At 36.6% G+C, this 15,921-nt stretch overlaps 1 protein-coding gene across 2 annotated transcripts in view; it reads left to right on the top strand.

Moving 5' to 3' along the window:
* opcml (opioid binding protein/cell adhesion molecule-like) overlaps positions 1-15,921 on the top strand; it is a 153,458-nt gene that overhangs the window by 92,363 nt on the left and 45,174 nt on the right. For both annotated transcript variants that reach the window (XM_051910882.1, XM_051910881.1), the window contains one exon: positions 11,089-11,321. In XM_051910882.1, the coding sequence (XP_051766842.1) occupies positions 11,089-11,321 (233 nt within the window). The remainder of the gene's footprint in view (positions 1-11,088; positions 11,322-15,921) is intronic.

Genomic DNA, 15,921 nt, shown 5'->3' with positions numbered 1-15,921 from the left:
ACAGAAGTTACATTATTACGCCATTAGATGGTGGCAAAGACTGTCTTTATGAGTATGTCAGTCAGTAGCGAAGACTTTTACATTGAAAAGACTGAACTGTTGTGAACACGGAACAAGACGCAACTGACAAATGCTTTGACTAGCGCTGTCAGTCACGGGAAAACCCCTTAACTGTTAAAAGGACAAGATAATACATCGGACATTTAAACAGATTTTTTTATTATGAACACAGGACTGACCTGAAGGAAAATGCTAAATCTGAATGCAGGTAATAAACTCGCTCAATCGATCTTTTTCTCATAACACTCTTCTACATAATACAGTAAGCTTCAATGAACAATATCAATTGAGAACATACAGTTTACGTTGCTAAGAGTGGTTGCTAAGGGTGTTGTGTAGTGATACTATTGACCAATCAGAATCAAGGACATGAACTAACCGTTTTATAAATATATGTAAAATATTATATATATATATATATATATACAGGTGCTGGTCATATAATTAGAATATTGTAAAAAAGTTCATTTTTTTATTGTAAATTATTTTAAAAAATGAAACTTTCATATATTCTAGATTCCCTACATGTAAAGTAAAACATTTCAAAAGGTTTTTTTTTTTTAATTTGTTGATTAGAGCGTACAGCTAATGAAAGTCCAAAATCCAGTATCTCAAAATATTAGAATATTTACATTTGAGTTTCATTAAATGACCATCCCTACAGTATAAATTCCGGGTATCTTTTGTTCTTTGAAACCACACTAATGGGGAAGACTGCTGACTTGGCAATGGTCCAGGAGACAATCATTGACACCCTCCACAAAGAGAGTAAGTCACAGAAGGTCATTACTGAATGGGGTGGCTGTTTACAGAGTGATGTATCAAAGCATATTAAATGCAAAGTTGACTGGAAGGAAGAAATTGGGTAGGCAAAGGTGCACAAGCAACAGGGATGACCGCAAGCTTGAGAATACTGTCAAGTAAAGCCGATTCAAACACTTGGGAGAGCTTCACAATGAGTAGAATGAAGCCGGAGTCAGCGCATCAAGAGTCACCACACTCAGACATCTTCAGGAAAAGGACTACCAAGCCACTTCTGAACCAGAGACAACATCAGAAGCATCTTACCTGGGCTAAGGAGAAAAAGAACTGGACAGTGAACAGTGGCCGAAAGTCCTCTTTTCAGATAAAAGAAAATTTTGCATTTCATGTTGAAATCATGGTCCCAGAGTCTGAAGGAAGACTGGAGAGGCACAGAATCCAAGCTGCTTGAAGTCTAGTGTGAAGTTTCTGAAGTCAATAATGATTTGGGGGGGCCGTGACGTCTGCTGGTGTTGGTCCATTGTGTTTTATCAAGTGCAAAGTCAATGCAGCCATCTTCCAGGAGATTTTGAAGCACTTTATGCTTCCATCTGCTGACAAGCTTTATGGAGATACTGATTTCCTTTTCCAGCAGGACTTTAGCACCTGCCCACAGTGCAAAAACCACTTCCAAGTGGTTTGCTGACCATGATATTACTGTGCTTTATTGGCCAGCCAATATGCCTGACCTGAATCTATGGGATATTTTCAAGAGAAAGATGAGAAACAGTCGATCCAACAATATACAGATGATCTGAAGGCTCAATAGTGCCTCAGCAGTGCCACAGGCTGATCACTTCCATGCCACACTTCACTGATGCAGTAATTTGTGCTAGGAGCAAGTCATTTGCTGTAATATGTCCTGCCGATCAAGTATTGAGTGCACAAAAGAACATACTTTAAAGAACTTGAACTTTTCTGTTTTGCAAATCCATTTTTTGATTGATCTTAGGAAATATTCTAATATTTTGAAATACTGGATTTTGGACTTTCATGAGCTGTACGCTCTAATCATCAAAATTTAAAAAAAAAAACTTTTGAAATGTTTTACTTTACATGTAGGGAATCTAGAATATATGAAAGTTTCATTTTTAAAAATAATTTATAATAAAAAAATGAACTTTTTGATGATATTCTAATTATATGACCAGCACCTGTATATATTGCATAATATCAAACATTAAAATGCTAGAGATGAATCCACCCCAAACAACATTGCACTGTCTTATCCAAACCCTATAGGTCTGTATCAGCAGATCTTCATGCACATACTCTGTGCTAGTTTTCACACTATTTTTTTCTACTTTGCAAAGTCTGGTAATTATTTCCAAGTGTTTCTTAGCACAAAATGTCTTTGTTGCAGTGGCTGATTGGTGAATCACAGTTAAAAATGACAGAGCAGGAAAATGAAGATTAATCAGGCCTCCCGACGGCCTAGATCCTGAGCCCGCCAGACACGCCACGCTGCTCTCAACCAATCAGAAATTTTCTGACTTCGAAATTTTCTGGACCACCTGTACAGATTCTATTAGCAGCACATGCTTTGGCTTTTGATTGGCCTAATAACCTCCCACGATTCCTTATGTGTTTCATGCATTTGGAGCTAATGATTATGTTGTGGAGGCAATAACACTCTGAGATTTTGCATTTAGATAAAAGATGATATTTTGTTGATGTGCCATTTACCCAGCTTGGTCTAGATTTAAGCAGAGAGAATCAGTCTCTGTACTGTACTGAAACAAAAAGGAAAAGCATGCATGTTGTTTTTTGCTAGAGTAATATTGACTTGCTGCAAGTTTCTCACAGGATTTCAATAGAGCTTGTAAAACATTTAGCATTTCTGTCAATCCTACTTTCTCACATCAGAGTTAAATTCACTTATGCACCTAGTGCAAATGTTAGTCGTGCAAATAGTAAGCATATTTGCTTTGCCGTAGTATAAGAATAATTTACCTCATATGAACTCCCATTCCACACAGCTGACTTTTTTTCTCTTTAATTCTTGCATTTTCTCTCTCCATGTTCTTTCCTTTCACTTTATCTTTTCTAAAAAATGTTAAGCCCAGAGTGCTGCATTATCAGGTATCAGAATCGTATCATTGCAGCTAGATAAAGCAGAATTGAATCAGGCTGATGATAGGCAGTAGGTGTATCTTGGCTTTATCAGTTATCTACATTCTCACTCTCACGCTGTGGGGACTTGTTTCTATTCATTGGCGTTGCCGGCAGTCATTCTGCCCCAGTCATGCGTATCTGGAAGACATTTTGAGCTGTCAATTGGAGACCGAGAAATGCACAGTGCCCGCGAGAAATGGTTGGGAAAGATGCAAATTTCTCAAGTACACAATGACAGAGAAATCACACTAGAAGGAAAGAAGAAAACAACACCTATCTATCTATCTATCTATCTATCTATCTATCTATCTATCTATCTATCTATCTATCTATCTATCTATCTATCTATCTATCTGTCTGTCTGTCTCTCTATCTGTCTTTAAAAAAACATCTTTACAAAATAGTATGTTTTCACCATTAAACACTTCAATCGCTTTCAATCTTTCCCCAGTTACATTTGTACCATAAAAGTGAGCAGCCTTGGGTATTTGCACAGCATCTTTATGAGATTCTGTCGAATCATATTTTTAAGACAAATTAACCATTCAGCTTGTGTGTTTTTCAGAGCACAACCTTCAAACAGTAGATGTAAACTCCAACCAAAAGTGCACTATGTTTGGAGAAAAAAGTTCAACCCTGCCTCTCTGAGGTCATGTGCACTAGACCGTAAGACAGTAACAAACATAGAAAATGAAATTCTGAGCTAGAATAGACCAGAAATTTTATTAAAACCATTTATAATGTCTTAAAGTCTATGACCATGTTGTGTGGTTTGGATTAAATATTGTAAAACATCATGGAGGCTGAAAATGAGCACTCAACGATTAAACCTCCCATCCAACTATTACCACGGGAACTATAAATAGGTGTCTACAGACAAGAGTCCAGATAAAGAGAGGATCATCCTGGATATCTGTCTCTGGGGAAATTCTGTGGATTGTCATTCCATGCAGCTCTGTTTTACTGCATACTGCAGAGCTTGTAGGAAGTGATGGCTGAACACCCTCAGGTTCTAAGACCAGAATCCTTTGTTTTGAGTCCAGCTGCCTGATGTTTCCGGAGGGGGAATTTCTTCTTTTCATCTTTAAATGAGACCTTGCCAACTCTTTTCTGGTGGTGGTGACCTGCAGCACCTCATGCTGATATTTTTGTATGTATAAAAGATTTGCAAGTGTGTGAAAGTGCTGTTGGCTATTTCTAAAAAGAAAAAGAAAAAAAAAATCAAGGTGAATTTTCTCAACAAAAAAAAAAAAGTTTAGTTTTACATTTCAGTTTTCGATATAAACGTTTTGTTTTTTCTTGAACAATAATAAAGTATGGTTCTCTGACCAACTGCATCCTTTCGTAGCCCTTCTTACTGATGGATTTTGTCTGGTATATGCCTTGTTTAAGAGATGTTGTTCAGTTGGTGCATTTTCACTGACTTGACCTTCCTCCAAGGCATATTCAACATCTCCTAGTTTTCTCTCCTTCATGTCTTTCTACAGTTTTATCCTTTTATGGTACATTTGCTCTCTGTTCTGTTGTAATGTGGCATTCAGTGCACAATATAGAGACAGTGCTCCCGCTTAGCAGTATGTCCTTCAAGGTTTATCAAGAACATTTGTACCAAAATGACTGTCTGTCTCATACATAATCCTACACGTGTCTACACTGGATGCAGTGTTGCTTGAGGTTGTATACGTATCGCAACCACAGATCAATCAGCTTTAATCTTGAGGTTAGACTTGAAATCAAAAACTGTTGAAAGTAAAAAATACTACTTATTTTACTGATTTATATAAAATATAATTTATTAAATAAAATAATATATACACATACATGTACTGTATATATATATTTCAGACTGATGGTGAAATTGAAGTGCTTTTCTGTAGCTCAATTGGTAAAGAATGGCACTAGCAATATCAATGTCATGGGTTTGATTCCCAAGAAATGAATGACGTGATAAAAGGTACATTTGTTAAATTTAATAAATTGTAAATATGTAGATAAATTATGTCAATGTGTTTTTAATTGTATATTATTTTTATTCCCACTGCCACATTTTCCAGCACTGTGTCTGGTGAAGCTTCTGGTATTTGATGTGGAGATACTGCTGTGTGGGACAAAGCAAACGGCTGCGTTTATCGGGCTTGTCTGTCTCTCGTGTTCTTGAGTGATGGGCCAAAAATGGCAGTTTCTCTTCATACTTCTGCAGGCCATTCATCCACATGACTAGTTAGCTATAGAGGTGGGCTGAGGCCTTCAGACGGCTCCTCTGAGGACTGACACAAATAGAATGTTAGTGCATCCACCTTGAAAGCAGTGACAAAAGTGGCAATCACAAGTGGCGCCCCGTACTATTGTACTGTTATTTCAATTCAAACGAGGGCCACGGCTCACTCAGGAGACTTGAATGGGGTACAGAAAAGCAAATGCTTTTGCAATGGGAAAAGTTTTGAAGCATCTGCAGGAATACAGAACATCCTGGTTAGAAACCATGTTAAGAATCATTCTTAGTAAAAATATGACATCTTGGTTAGCAAGAATACTATTATGGCCTTCCCTAACGTAAGTCAATTCTAGTTCTACTCCAAGTCATAAAATAATTTTAAAATAAAAAATTTCAAATATATTTATTTATGGTTTGCTTGGAATTTACATCTTTGATGTGGAGATACTGCTGTGTGGGACAAAGCAAATGGCTGCGTTTATCGGGCTTGTCTGTCTGTCATGTTCTTGAGTGATGGGCCAAAAATGGCAGTTTCTCTTCATACTCTTCATACTTCTGCAGGCCATTCATCCACAAGCTGATTTGGTGCTCAAGAAACATTTGTTGTAATTATGAATGTTGAAAATGTTTTTGCTGTTTAATATTTTTGTGGAAACTGTGAAAGAACAGCATTTAGTTGAAATATATAACAATGTAAAATTTTTTTGGTATTATACAGTCAAACCAAAAATTATTCAGACATTTTTTATGTTTTTGATATATTTTTACTAGTGGGTGCAGGATACTATAGTTCATTTATGTAAGTGAGGATGGTAAAATAAAGTAAAATGTGACATATTATATCCAAAAATTCTTCATACAGTGGACAACCAGTAAAATTGATAAAAATTTGGAACCAAAAATTACACTTTGACCTGACCATGTTTTGCTTAAGTGTTATCTGACATAATTAAGATTAATTTTCTCTGACAGTTTAACTCTAAGATCTTGTCATATTTTATTACCATTTTTTTTTATGAATGAAATGTTCAAGGTGTCTGAATAAATTTTGGTTTGACTGTATTTGAAGCAAGACAGCCCAAGTGAATAGGGTAAAAACAATAACTAATAGATATCACAATATTTCCCCAGCTGATTGATTACATTAAGAATTGCAAACAATTTTTGTTTTCTGAAATGTTATGTTTAAATATACAAACAAGGTGTTATCTAATTAAATATGCATTAATTTGCATAAATTTATAGAACAAAAAACTGAACATTGTATGAAGTCAGGTTCAAAATTCTTGTTTCATTTTTTTTTTTTTTTTTTTTGACATATTAGAGTCAAAGGTTAATACAGAATGGATTTTTCTTTGTAATGTTTCACCATTTTGTTTAGGAATAAAATGTTGCATAAAGTCAGGCAAATTATATATGAACAAACCCCTCAGTAAAAACCTTCAGAATATAGACAGGAATAAAACTGTAAAGTTGTATTGGTGCTACTGAAGTGGAGATTTCTGGATCAGTGTGGCAGAAAAAAAACTGTATGTAGTTTGTAATTGAAATCTACAGATGCAAATACATACAGTGCTATAAAAGATACACTTAAAAGTGTATTTAGGATGTATTCTTTCCACTATTCTGAAAAAAAATAAAAAAAAATAAAAAAAAACATTTCACTTTATGAAAAGCCGAAAAGCTCAAAATTGACTGTGTTTTTGCCTGTGGTTTCTCACCTTAAATTACTTTTTTTTTTTTTCTTTTCTAAACACCTAATTAAGAAGTCAGGGTTTTCTGTGTGACAATATTTGTGACTTTTTATATATCCCACATTCTTATAATCCCAATATGTAACTCTCGACACTGCTGTCTGTGTCTGGTTGGGGAAATCATTCCCGTTTCCCCTCTATCTAAAAGCCCAAACAGAGTGGCCACCATTCATTGCCCCTGGTGTAATGGCCTTCATCAGTCTCCCATCACATAAAGCCTGCCTGTCATTAATCTCACCCTGAGACCACATGGCTGTCTGCCGACAATGATCTGCAAGCACCGAATCCCCACGGTACAGACTCTCACTGACCTACTCATATCTTAAAAAGGCACAACAGCGATATGAAAAATATGGCAGGTGTCATTTTATGAAATGGCCTCTTGTTCTCATCGCCAAAACAATAAAAATTGCTGTGCCCTATATTTGTCACAGGTTTAACCCATATTTTGGCCATCAATTTTTATTGATTTAGTAAGAGAGTTAGGAGTGTTAAATCTTCAATAATAGATCTAGAATTTATTAGAATAGACTTCATCCTTTTTCAAAAAAAAAAAAAAAAACCCCAACTGGTTTTAGTTGTAAGTTGGCCTAGATGATTTCCCAGTCTACCCAAGTTGGTGCTCAGCTGGTTTAGCTAGTCATTTAACTGGTTTTCCTCTCTAAAACCAGCAAAACATACCAGTCTGACCAGGCTGGAAATTCAAACTAAGTCCAGCATACTAGATTAGACTTTTTCTTTTCTTCCTTTTTTTATTTAAGCAAGGTGCTGTGCTGTGAATATTCAACTGGAATATGTAGCTTAGTGTTTAGAGTATTCATCTGCAATATTAATGGATGTCAGAATGACATTTAACAGATGTTTTTACAATGTTTAAGATTTAGAATGTATGTAAATCTGGTAATTAAGTGTCTGTCAGATGATTTTAAACAGTGTTCAGAAAACCTTAAAGGTACACTCAGTATTTTTTCCTCATTAAAATTATACACAGAAAAATATGTTTATAATCATGTACACTCACATGGAATAGTTGTTTAATGTTACATGTAGTGGATCATATACAATTATTTATTTGTAGAATTTATATACTTATATACTATGTTCCTGTTTTTTTTTTTTTTTTTTTTTTTTTTGTATAGCCAAGAAACGTTGGACTAATCAGATTCTATTTTACATCATATCCATGTGACACATCATGATAAGTATGCCAGTTTATTTTTTTATATATTTAAAGAATACATTCCTTCAATACATAAAATAAAAATAAGCTTTATTCAGACAAAATAGCTTTTGCCTCTCTGAATAAGATTGTTGTAGAAAATATCAGTAATCAATCTATGTGTTTTAGAACATGCTTGAGTTGAGAAGATATTTCTTCATATAAACGATCTCGCACCAATGTGGCTGACAGTCCATTAGGCTGAAGTGCAAGGGACTGGTGTGACAGAGTCATTAGTTCACTGAATGAGGCCTGATCTCACCCTGTCAATGCTGGATAATGGAGGCTCTGCCTTCCAAGAAACACCTCTTACTTTTTAGCACAGAGTGGGAAAATCTATATGCTTTTCCCTCAGTCTTAACTTTAAGTGCCAGTCAATTCAAGCACAGTGAGGGCGGTCTTTTTAGCATATTGCATTTATAATGGATCCATTGGTTGATATGCATATGTAAATGTGTGCGGCGGCTGTTTGAAATGGATCATTATAAATGTATGCATGCTGTTTGATGTAAAGCATATACTGTGTGATGACATTGCGGTGTTCTGTTTGACCTGCTATCGCATAAACATAAATATTTGTATATTTGAAAATTCTAATTAAGTCCTGGATCTATTTTTAATTGTTTTAGAAGTGTATAATCACCTCCGAAACTCGAGTTAAGTTTGTATTAAATTCACTGTGACTTTTTTTGCCTTATTTTGTAGGACTTTGCACCCGTTCAACCAGCCACTCAGACTCATTATCTTGCATATTGCTAATCTAATCTGTCACAGGCAGACGCAGAAATTCAGAGCACGCAATCATCTGTCCCACAGCACCCCTGGAGCAGATGAGGTGTTAAGCGTCCTGCTCAGAACGGCCAGAGAAGGTGCCCACGGTGGGATTGGAACCATGACCTTCCTATTCACAGTGCAAGGCTTTCACCAATAAGCCACTTAAAATGTAACTTTTGAACAGAAAATTAACTTTTGGCGCAGCCTCCATGTTTTCCCCATCATGCTAATGTCATTATATTGGTGTTTCAGGCTCAGTTTGTCACTTTCAGCCAGAATAAGGGTATAAATCCATACACTTATCAACTAGACACATATTGGGACATGATGAACAGTGCGGCTTGGAAGATGGAGGGTGCTGCATACAGAATTAATGTGTGTAATAACATCTGCGGGACGTTTTTCTGGTAGTTATAAGGATTTTTTGGTATGGAGCGAACAGCAAGCATTAAGTTAAGGGAAATTAGGCCCACAGCACCAAGGCGTTAAAATATGAACAGTAGGTTTTGCAACACTTTTAAGGTGTTAAGGCCAAGCATAGAGTGACTATGGGGTTATTTATAGACCAAAACTTAAAAAAAAAAAAAAAAAAAAAATCCATTCTATTGTTCGAATGTGCACAGTGATTCCCAAGCAAAAACTGCAGAGCATGCATGATTATAGACCGGAGCTTAATCTTGTGGTTTTCTATGGTTCAAATCCTCTGCAAGCTCTCTTGCGCTCCAGCACTCTGCATAGATTAACAGAGTCTGAATGAGCTTTTCCCTTTGAAGAATATCCTGAGAAAGCATTCACTTCACACTTGCAATTGTTGCCCTCCAGATTTGCCAAAAGAGCGCTCTCTTGTTGACTAATTTTCAGAGCCGGGAAATTCACCAGTAAAGGGTCTGATAATCCATTTACTGATTTTGACCTTGAGCGTGAAGCCCTCTTAAAGACTAATATGAATTACTGCAGTGTTTTGGCATGCTGACGTGAATGGTTTGGCAATGCCATTTTGTAAATTCTCAATGCACCCTGTTGAGTGTCATTGATGAAAACCATGTCAACACAGCACATCCTGTGCCATTGTTTTATCAAATAACTATTGACAAATAAACCAAATGCCAGATAGCAAATGACAAATAAAACCGTGAAACAGTATGTTTCTTTTGAGAAAGTACATTTCTGTGCATGCAATTATGGCCTCAGTTTTTAATATGTAGCTCTGACTTTCAATTAGTCCTAACCTTTAGAGCTGTCACTCAAAAGTTTAGAAAAGGGTAAGAAAGATAAGTATAGCGAACGCCTCTAGGTCTTTTTCTGCAGTTTTAAGAAATGTCCTTTCCTGTGAAGGAGACAAATGTAATATCCAGATTCTTCTGAACTGAAAGGTGGCTATTGCCCAGAATTGCTCTAATTTTTCATCACGGCTATTTGAAATGGATAAGATGAAAAGCTATTGTCATTTTCCAACTGGTTGTCAAGATCTGTAATAGAAAAGGAGAGGAAAAAGGACAGATATCTGTTTATATTACCTGTTGCTCTGTTGCCTTGTCACATGTTTTTTTTTCTTTCTTTCTTTTGCATTCCAAGGAAGGAAGTGGAAGTGATATTAGGGGCATGATATTTCTCTGGTAAAGTCTGTTGAATTGAAGGTTGGGCTCTGGGTTAGAACTCCAGTATTGTGTCTAGAATATAAATGATTGTTTTCTTGGCTTTTTCTTCAAGTAGAAGTTAGGTTGACCTTTTCCTACTGTTAAAAAAGACGTTAAAGAAAGTGCACTAGGTGATAATTGGACATGCTGTCGCTTCATAAAATTAAGGTTGAACCACTGTAGTCACATGAACTGTTTTAAATTAGCTACGAAATAGCTTTCTGGGCATTGAATGTGTTAATTGTTTTGTTAGCAATGCAGGCCTCATGGAGCCATTGGGTTTCATCAAAAACATCTTAATTTGTGTTCCCAAAGACGAACAAAGGTCTTAAGGGTGTGGAACGACATGAGTGTGAGTAATTAATGACTGAATTTTCATTTTTGGGTGAACTAACCCTTTAAATTGCATGGTGATGTCGTGTAGCCCTCTGCATCATTGAGGATCTTATTTTTTTAATGCAACATATAGCAAATAACCTTGTTTTTTTCTTCTGTTTGTGTGTCGTTCAACAGGTGCAATGTGGACAACAAAGTATCACGGGTGGCATGGCTCAACCGAACCACTATCCTCTTCACAGGGAATGAAAAATGGTCGTTGGACCCCCGGGTGGTCCTATTAAACACAGCAGTCACTGAATACAGTATAAAGATCCTAAACGTGAACTTATACGATGAGGGGCCGTACGTATGTTCTATCCTCACAAACAAGAAACCAGAATCGACAAAAGTGCACCTCATTGTACAAGGTAAATCTTAAGAGGATTTTTTCATGTCTTCTAAAGTGAAATCTTTACATCATGTGATGTGTGGATGAGGAAACCTTGTCAAAAACTAGCTTCGCATTGGTTTGGGATTTTGTTGACATTTCAGTTGGGTAAATAACGGTTGACAAACAACTTTGATTCTCCTTTTCTAGGCTGATGTAATTAAATGAAACTCAGCAGATGTGACTCCCGGTGATGAAATTGGGATTTAATCTGGGTGTAATTTCAAAATCGTTGATGGATATTGATTGAAGACGTGCAGCCCAGAGAGCAACGGACAAATAGAGCAGAGGCTTTGTTTTCTCCTCACTAAATCAAGTGTCGATACTCAGACCTTTGTCGTAATTTACAGTGCAGTCGATCGCCTTCATATTCGTGGGTCAAAGATGATTAACGTAGCACGTGGCCAAATCTATCTCGGCTTGGGGTACACAATTCAGAAATGTGGCAAAAAACAGTTACAGCATTTTTATCACGTTTCCCAGGCCATCTGCAGAGTCAGAAAAAGTGTCAAATTTTCCACGTTTCAGGGAAAAAAACGTGTTTTGGTTAATAAAATGGTGCCTTATCAAATGCTCATTAACCTTTAGTACTTTGCTCTGACACTAATTACTGCAGGCTTAAATAACTGAACAAATAGACCAAGGTAAGGTGCTTATTTTTTTCTGATTAGAAACACAAAGCGTAAATTAAAGTTTGACTCATCTTTTCAGCTCCCGCTTAACCTGCAATTCAATTAATTATAAAGTCTTCAGCCCAGTTTTAATGAATCAATCATTCGCCTTCCTTGTTTTATTGTGCAGTTCAACACTCTGCATCTATGGCACAACATAAACATGCTGGAGTCGGTGTTGTGGCACTCAAAAGTGCACTTAAGATATTGAATTGTTTGCAGCGCTCCTTTTTGCCTTACACCCTATAGTTGCATGCTGAGTGGTCTACAATTTCAGCCTAGTGTTCCTGAGAATGGCTCTGAGAGCTTTCTGAACAGATGGGGCCTCGGTGTGCCTTTACTGTAATGCTTTGTCTCAGCTTTGTTAAATCTTGCCGTGCTCAGCTAAAGTCTGCCTACACAAACTGTAGCGCCCTGTCTATTTCTGTCATCAAGTGTGGCTCTATTTCTCTTAAACCCTGAGCCTCCAAAGCTTGTTATTGCTTTGTCTCTGCTAAAAATTCAAAGAGCGCCTATGGTAGCGTTCTCACATATCTCGCTTGACATCTGCGTGCTTGTTTTTAAGTGTCCTAACATATTTCACGCTTGCTCTCGTTCCGGTTTTAGGTCACTCATTAGCATTTCACGAACGGGACAGCGTTCCATTTGATTTTACATTTGCCGTCCTGTAGTGTATCAGCGCTACATCTATTTATGTGGTTGATGACTGCAGCTGGAGGTATGTGTCTCTGTAAATGGCCTCATCGTCTTCCACGGTATCGATTGGATGCATCGATCAGATGCAACGTGAGAGGAGACATGCGACGCGTTAGTGTCCAGTGCAATTCGAGACCTGAGGTTTTCCTCTGAGCTCCTTCTCTGAGGTACACAAAGCATTATTCTTATAAAACCACTACATGCAGAAGACAAATGAAGGTCATTATAGTCTAGGGAGGAAAAAATGTGCTTATTTTATTTACTTCCGTTTAGAGGAACATTGCTGCTGGGAAAAAACTGCTTAGACTACTGGTTTATTGTTGTTAATGCTGGTGCAAAAACATGCAAATCTTGTTGGTTATGCTAGTTAAAGGGACAGTTTACCCAAAAATGAAAATTTTGTCATCATTTACTCACCCTCAAGTTGTTCAAAACCCATATGAGTTTCTTTTTTCTGTTGAACACAAAAGAAGATATTTTGAAGAATGTTGGTAATCAAACAGTTAACTACCCCGCTAGAAATTTTACATTCCCAGAACATTTTCAGAACGTCCCCACTGGTATTAAGGACGTTGCCTAGTAACGTTCCCAGTACGTTCAGAGACGGTCATGATGTTCACGGTCACAAAGTTCTTTTAAGGTTTGGGGGACGTTATTTGGCAGACCTTCAGGGAACCATGTTTTATTTGGAAATGTTCTCAGAATGCCCCTGCTGCCGTTGTCAAAAAATTGAATTGAAAATTAGAACTAAATTGACTAACAAAAGTTCAAACAAAAACTAATTTTTCTTAAATGTTGTAAAAAAAACAAAAAATCTTTACAGGTATTTCCTGGATTATTATTATTACTACAAAACCTTTTCTTTAAAATGCAAGAGAAATACAAATCTCTTGCAGTAAGTCATTAGCTGACAAGAGCACATACATAAAATAATGTAACTGTATCACTGCATTAGCAACTACACAGTTACTGCCTTTATATTAAGCAATATGCAGGAAAACATCAGTGTTTCTGGCTCATCACTGACTGAAGCACAGGCTCTACACTTCAGCACAACCTCACAAAACTCAGATAACAGAAACAGAACATTAAACACTAACAGATCTCTCTAGATCTCAGCATCTTCACTTATTACAAACCACTCTGACTTTATTTCATTCATTCATAACTTATTAATGAGGTGTTGATGTTTTATTCAAATTTATAAATGTCACCGTTACAGAGGTAAGCGCTTGTTTTAGTTGGGCTCCTGACCCTTGATGTTTTATCTTTAATTTTTCTCCAATTGTTGTATTTGTGGGTTTCTAAAACACATTTGTTACAAAAAAAAAAAAAAAAAACCTGAACAAATGGATTTGATTGCTTATTGTTGATGATTTCATCATCTTACTGTGGCCTCATTCACTGATCTTTGAATACTGTGTTCTTTTCATCTTGTTTTAGTCCTGCTTTGACATTTTGATAGTTTTTATCATTGTGCAGAAATTATTCAGACAGGATCATGTAGACTCACACAGACATCAAGATTCCGCGTATGAACCTCAACAGTGGTGACAAAATTTTCAGATAATCAGACAAGCTACTAAAGTCACAAAAAAGATTTTTGTTTATTGTCACCATTGTTGAGGTTCATACGTTGATTCATGATGTCTGTGTGAGTCTAAAAGACACCGCTCAAAACTCTGTCTGTATAATGAATTAAAAAAACAAAATAAAAAATAAAACTCATAAAAAAAACAACAACTAACCATTAATTAATGCAAAACTAACAGTAAACACACTCAGTTTAGTCTCTGGAGAGGATCAATGAATCAGAACACTCCATGATGATTGAATCACCATCATTAAATAACCAAACTCATCTGATCAGAATTTCTCTTGCAATTTTTGCTGTAACAAGTGTGTTTTGGAAACACAGCTAAAACAACCAAAAAAAATCTAATAATAAAACGACAAGAATCAAGAGCCCATCTAAAGCAAACGCTCACCTCCATAACGGTGACTTCAAACTTTATTATTTTCTATAAAACACCCATGTAGAAGGTGACATTCTCATGACCTTGCGCAACGTTGCCTAAAAGTTCTCTAAAGGTGACGAAAATTCTGAATCTTTACAGAACATTAGGGACGTTCCTAAAACGTCCTCTTTTGGTAGTGAAAGTGCTGCAGTTTAAGGTTCCTTATATGACTTTAGGGGGATATCCCAATTTGGTTAATTATGGTCGTGCGAGAATGTTACAAAGAGGACATTTGGGAAGTTAACAGAACGTCCTATAGTAATAGTCCCCTAAACATTCCCAGAACGTCCTGAATGTTCCCTGAAGGTCCACCAAATAATGTCCCCCAAACCTTAAAAGAATTCCACATCGTGACCGTCTCTGAACGTACTGGGAGTGTTACTAGACAACATCCTTAACACCAGTGGGGATGTTCTGAGAATGTTCTGGGAACGTAAAATTTCTAGCGGGGTAACCTGTCACCAAGTAACGTTCCCAGAACGTTCAGAGACGGTCACGATGTGGAGTTCTTTTAAGGGTTGGGGGACATTATTTGGTGTACTTTCAGGGAACATTCAGGATGTTCTGGGAATGTTTAGGGGACTATTACTATAGGACGTTCTGTTTACTTCCCAAATGTTCTCTTTGTAATGTTCTCGTGCAACCATAAAATAACCAAAATAGAACGTCCCCCTAAACTCATATTGGGAACATTATTAAATGACCAACAGAGGACCGTGTGGGAACGTTCTGTTAATGTCCCAAAATGTCCTCTTTGTAACATTCTTTTTTGACCATAAAATAACCAAAATGGAACGTTATATAAGGAACCTTGAACTGCAGCACTTTCATTACCAAAAGAGGACGTAAAAGGAACGTCCCGAATGTTCTGTAAATGTTCGGAATTTTCGTCACCTTTAGAGAACTTTTAGGGAACGTTGCGCAAGGTCCTGAGAACGTCGCCTTCTACGTGGGTATGGAAGCTTGTTTTCGCCACTGAATAAAAATTAAAAAAAGATAATTAAAAGACATTTTATCTCACAAATTTGACTTTTTTTCCTCAGAATTACGTAATATAAACTTGCAATTGCGACTTATAAAGTCAGAACTGTCATATAAAATCACAATTGCATGTTATAAACTCACGATATCGTAATTGCGAGTTTATATCACAATTTCGAGAACAGAAGTCAAAACTGCTAGATGCAAACTCGCA

Source organism: Ctenopharyngodon idella, chromosome 10 (genome assembly GCF_019924925.1).
Source record: "Ctenopharyngodon idella isolate HZGC_01 chromosome 10, HZGC01, whole genome shotgun sequence".
Lineage (NCBI taxonomy): Eukaryota > Metazoa > Chordata > Actinopteri > Cypriniformes > Xenocyprididae > Ctenopharyngodon > Ctenopharyngodon idella.
The sequence above is the reverse complement of the archived record's forward strand: the minus strand, read 5'-3'. Positions and strand labels throughout refer to the sequence as shown.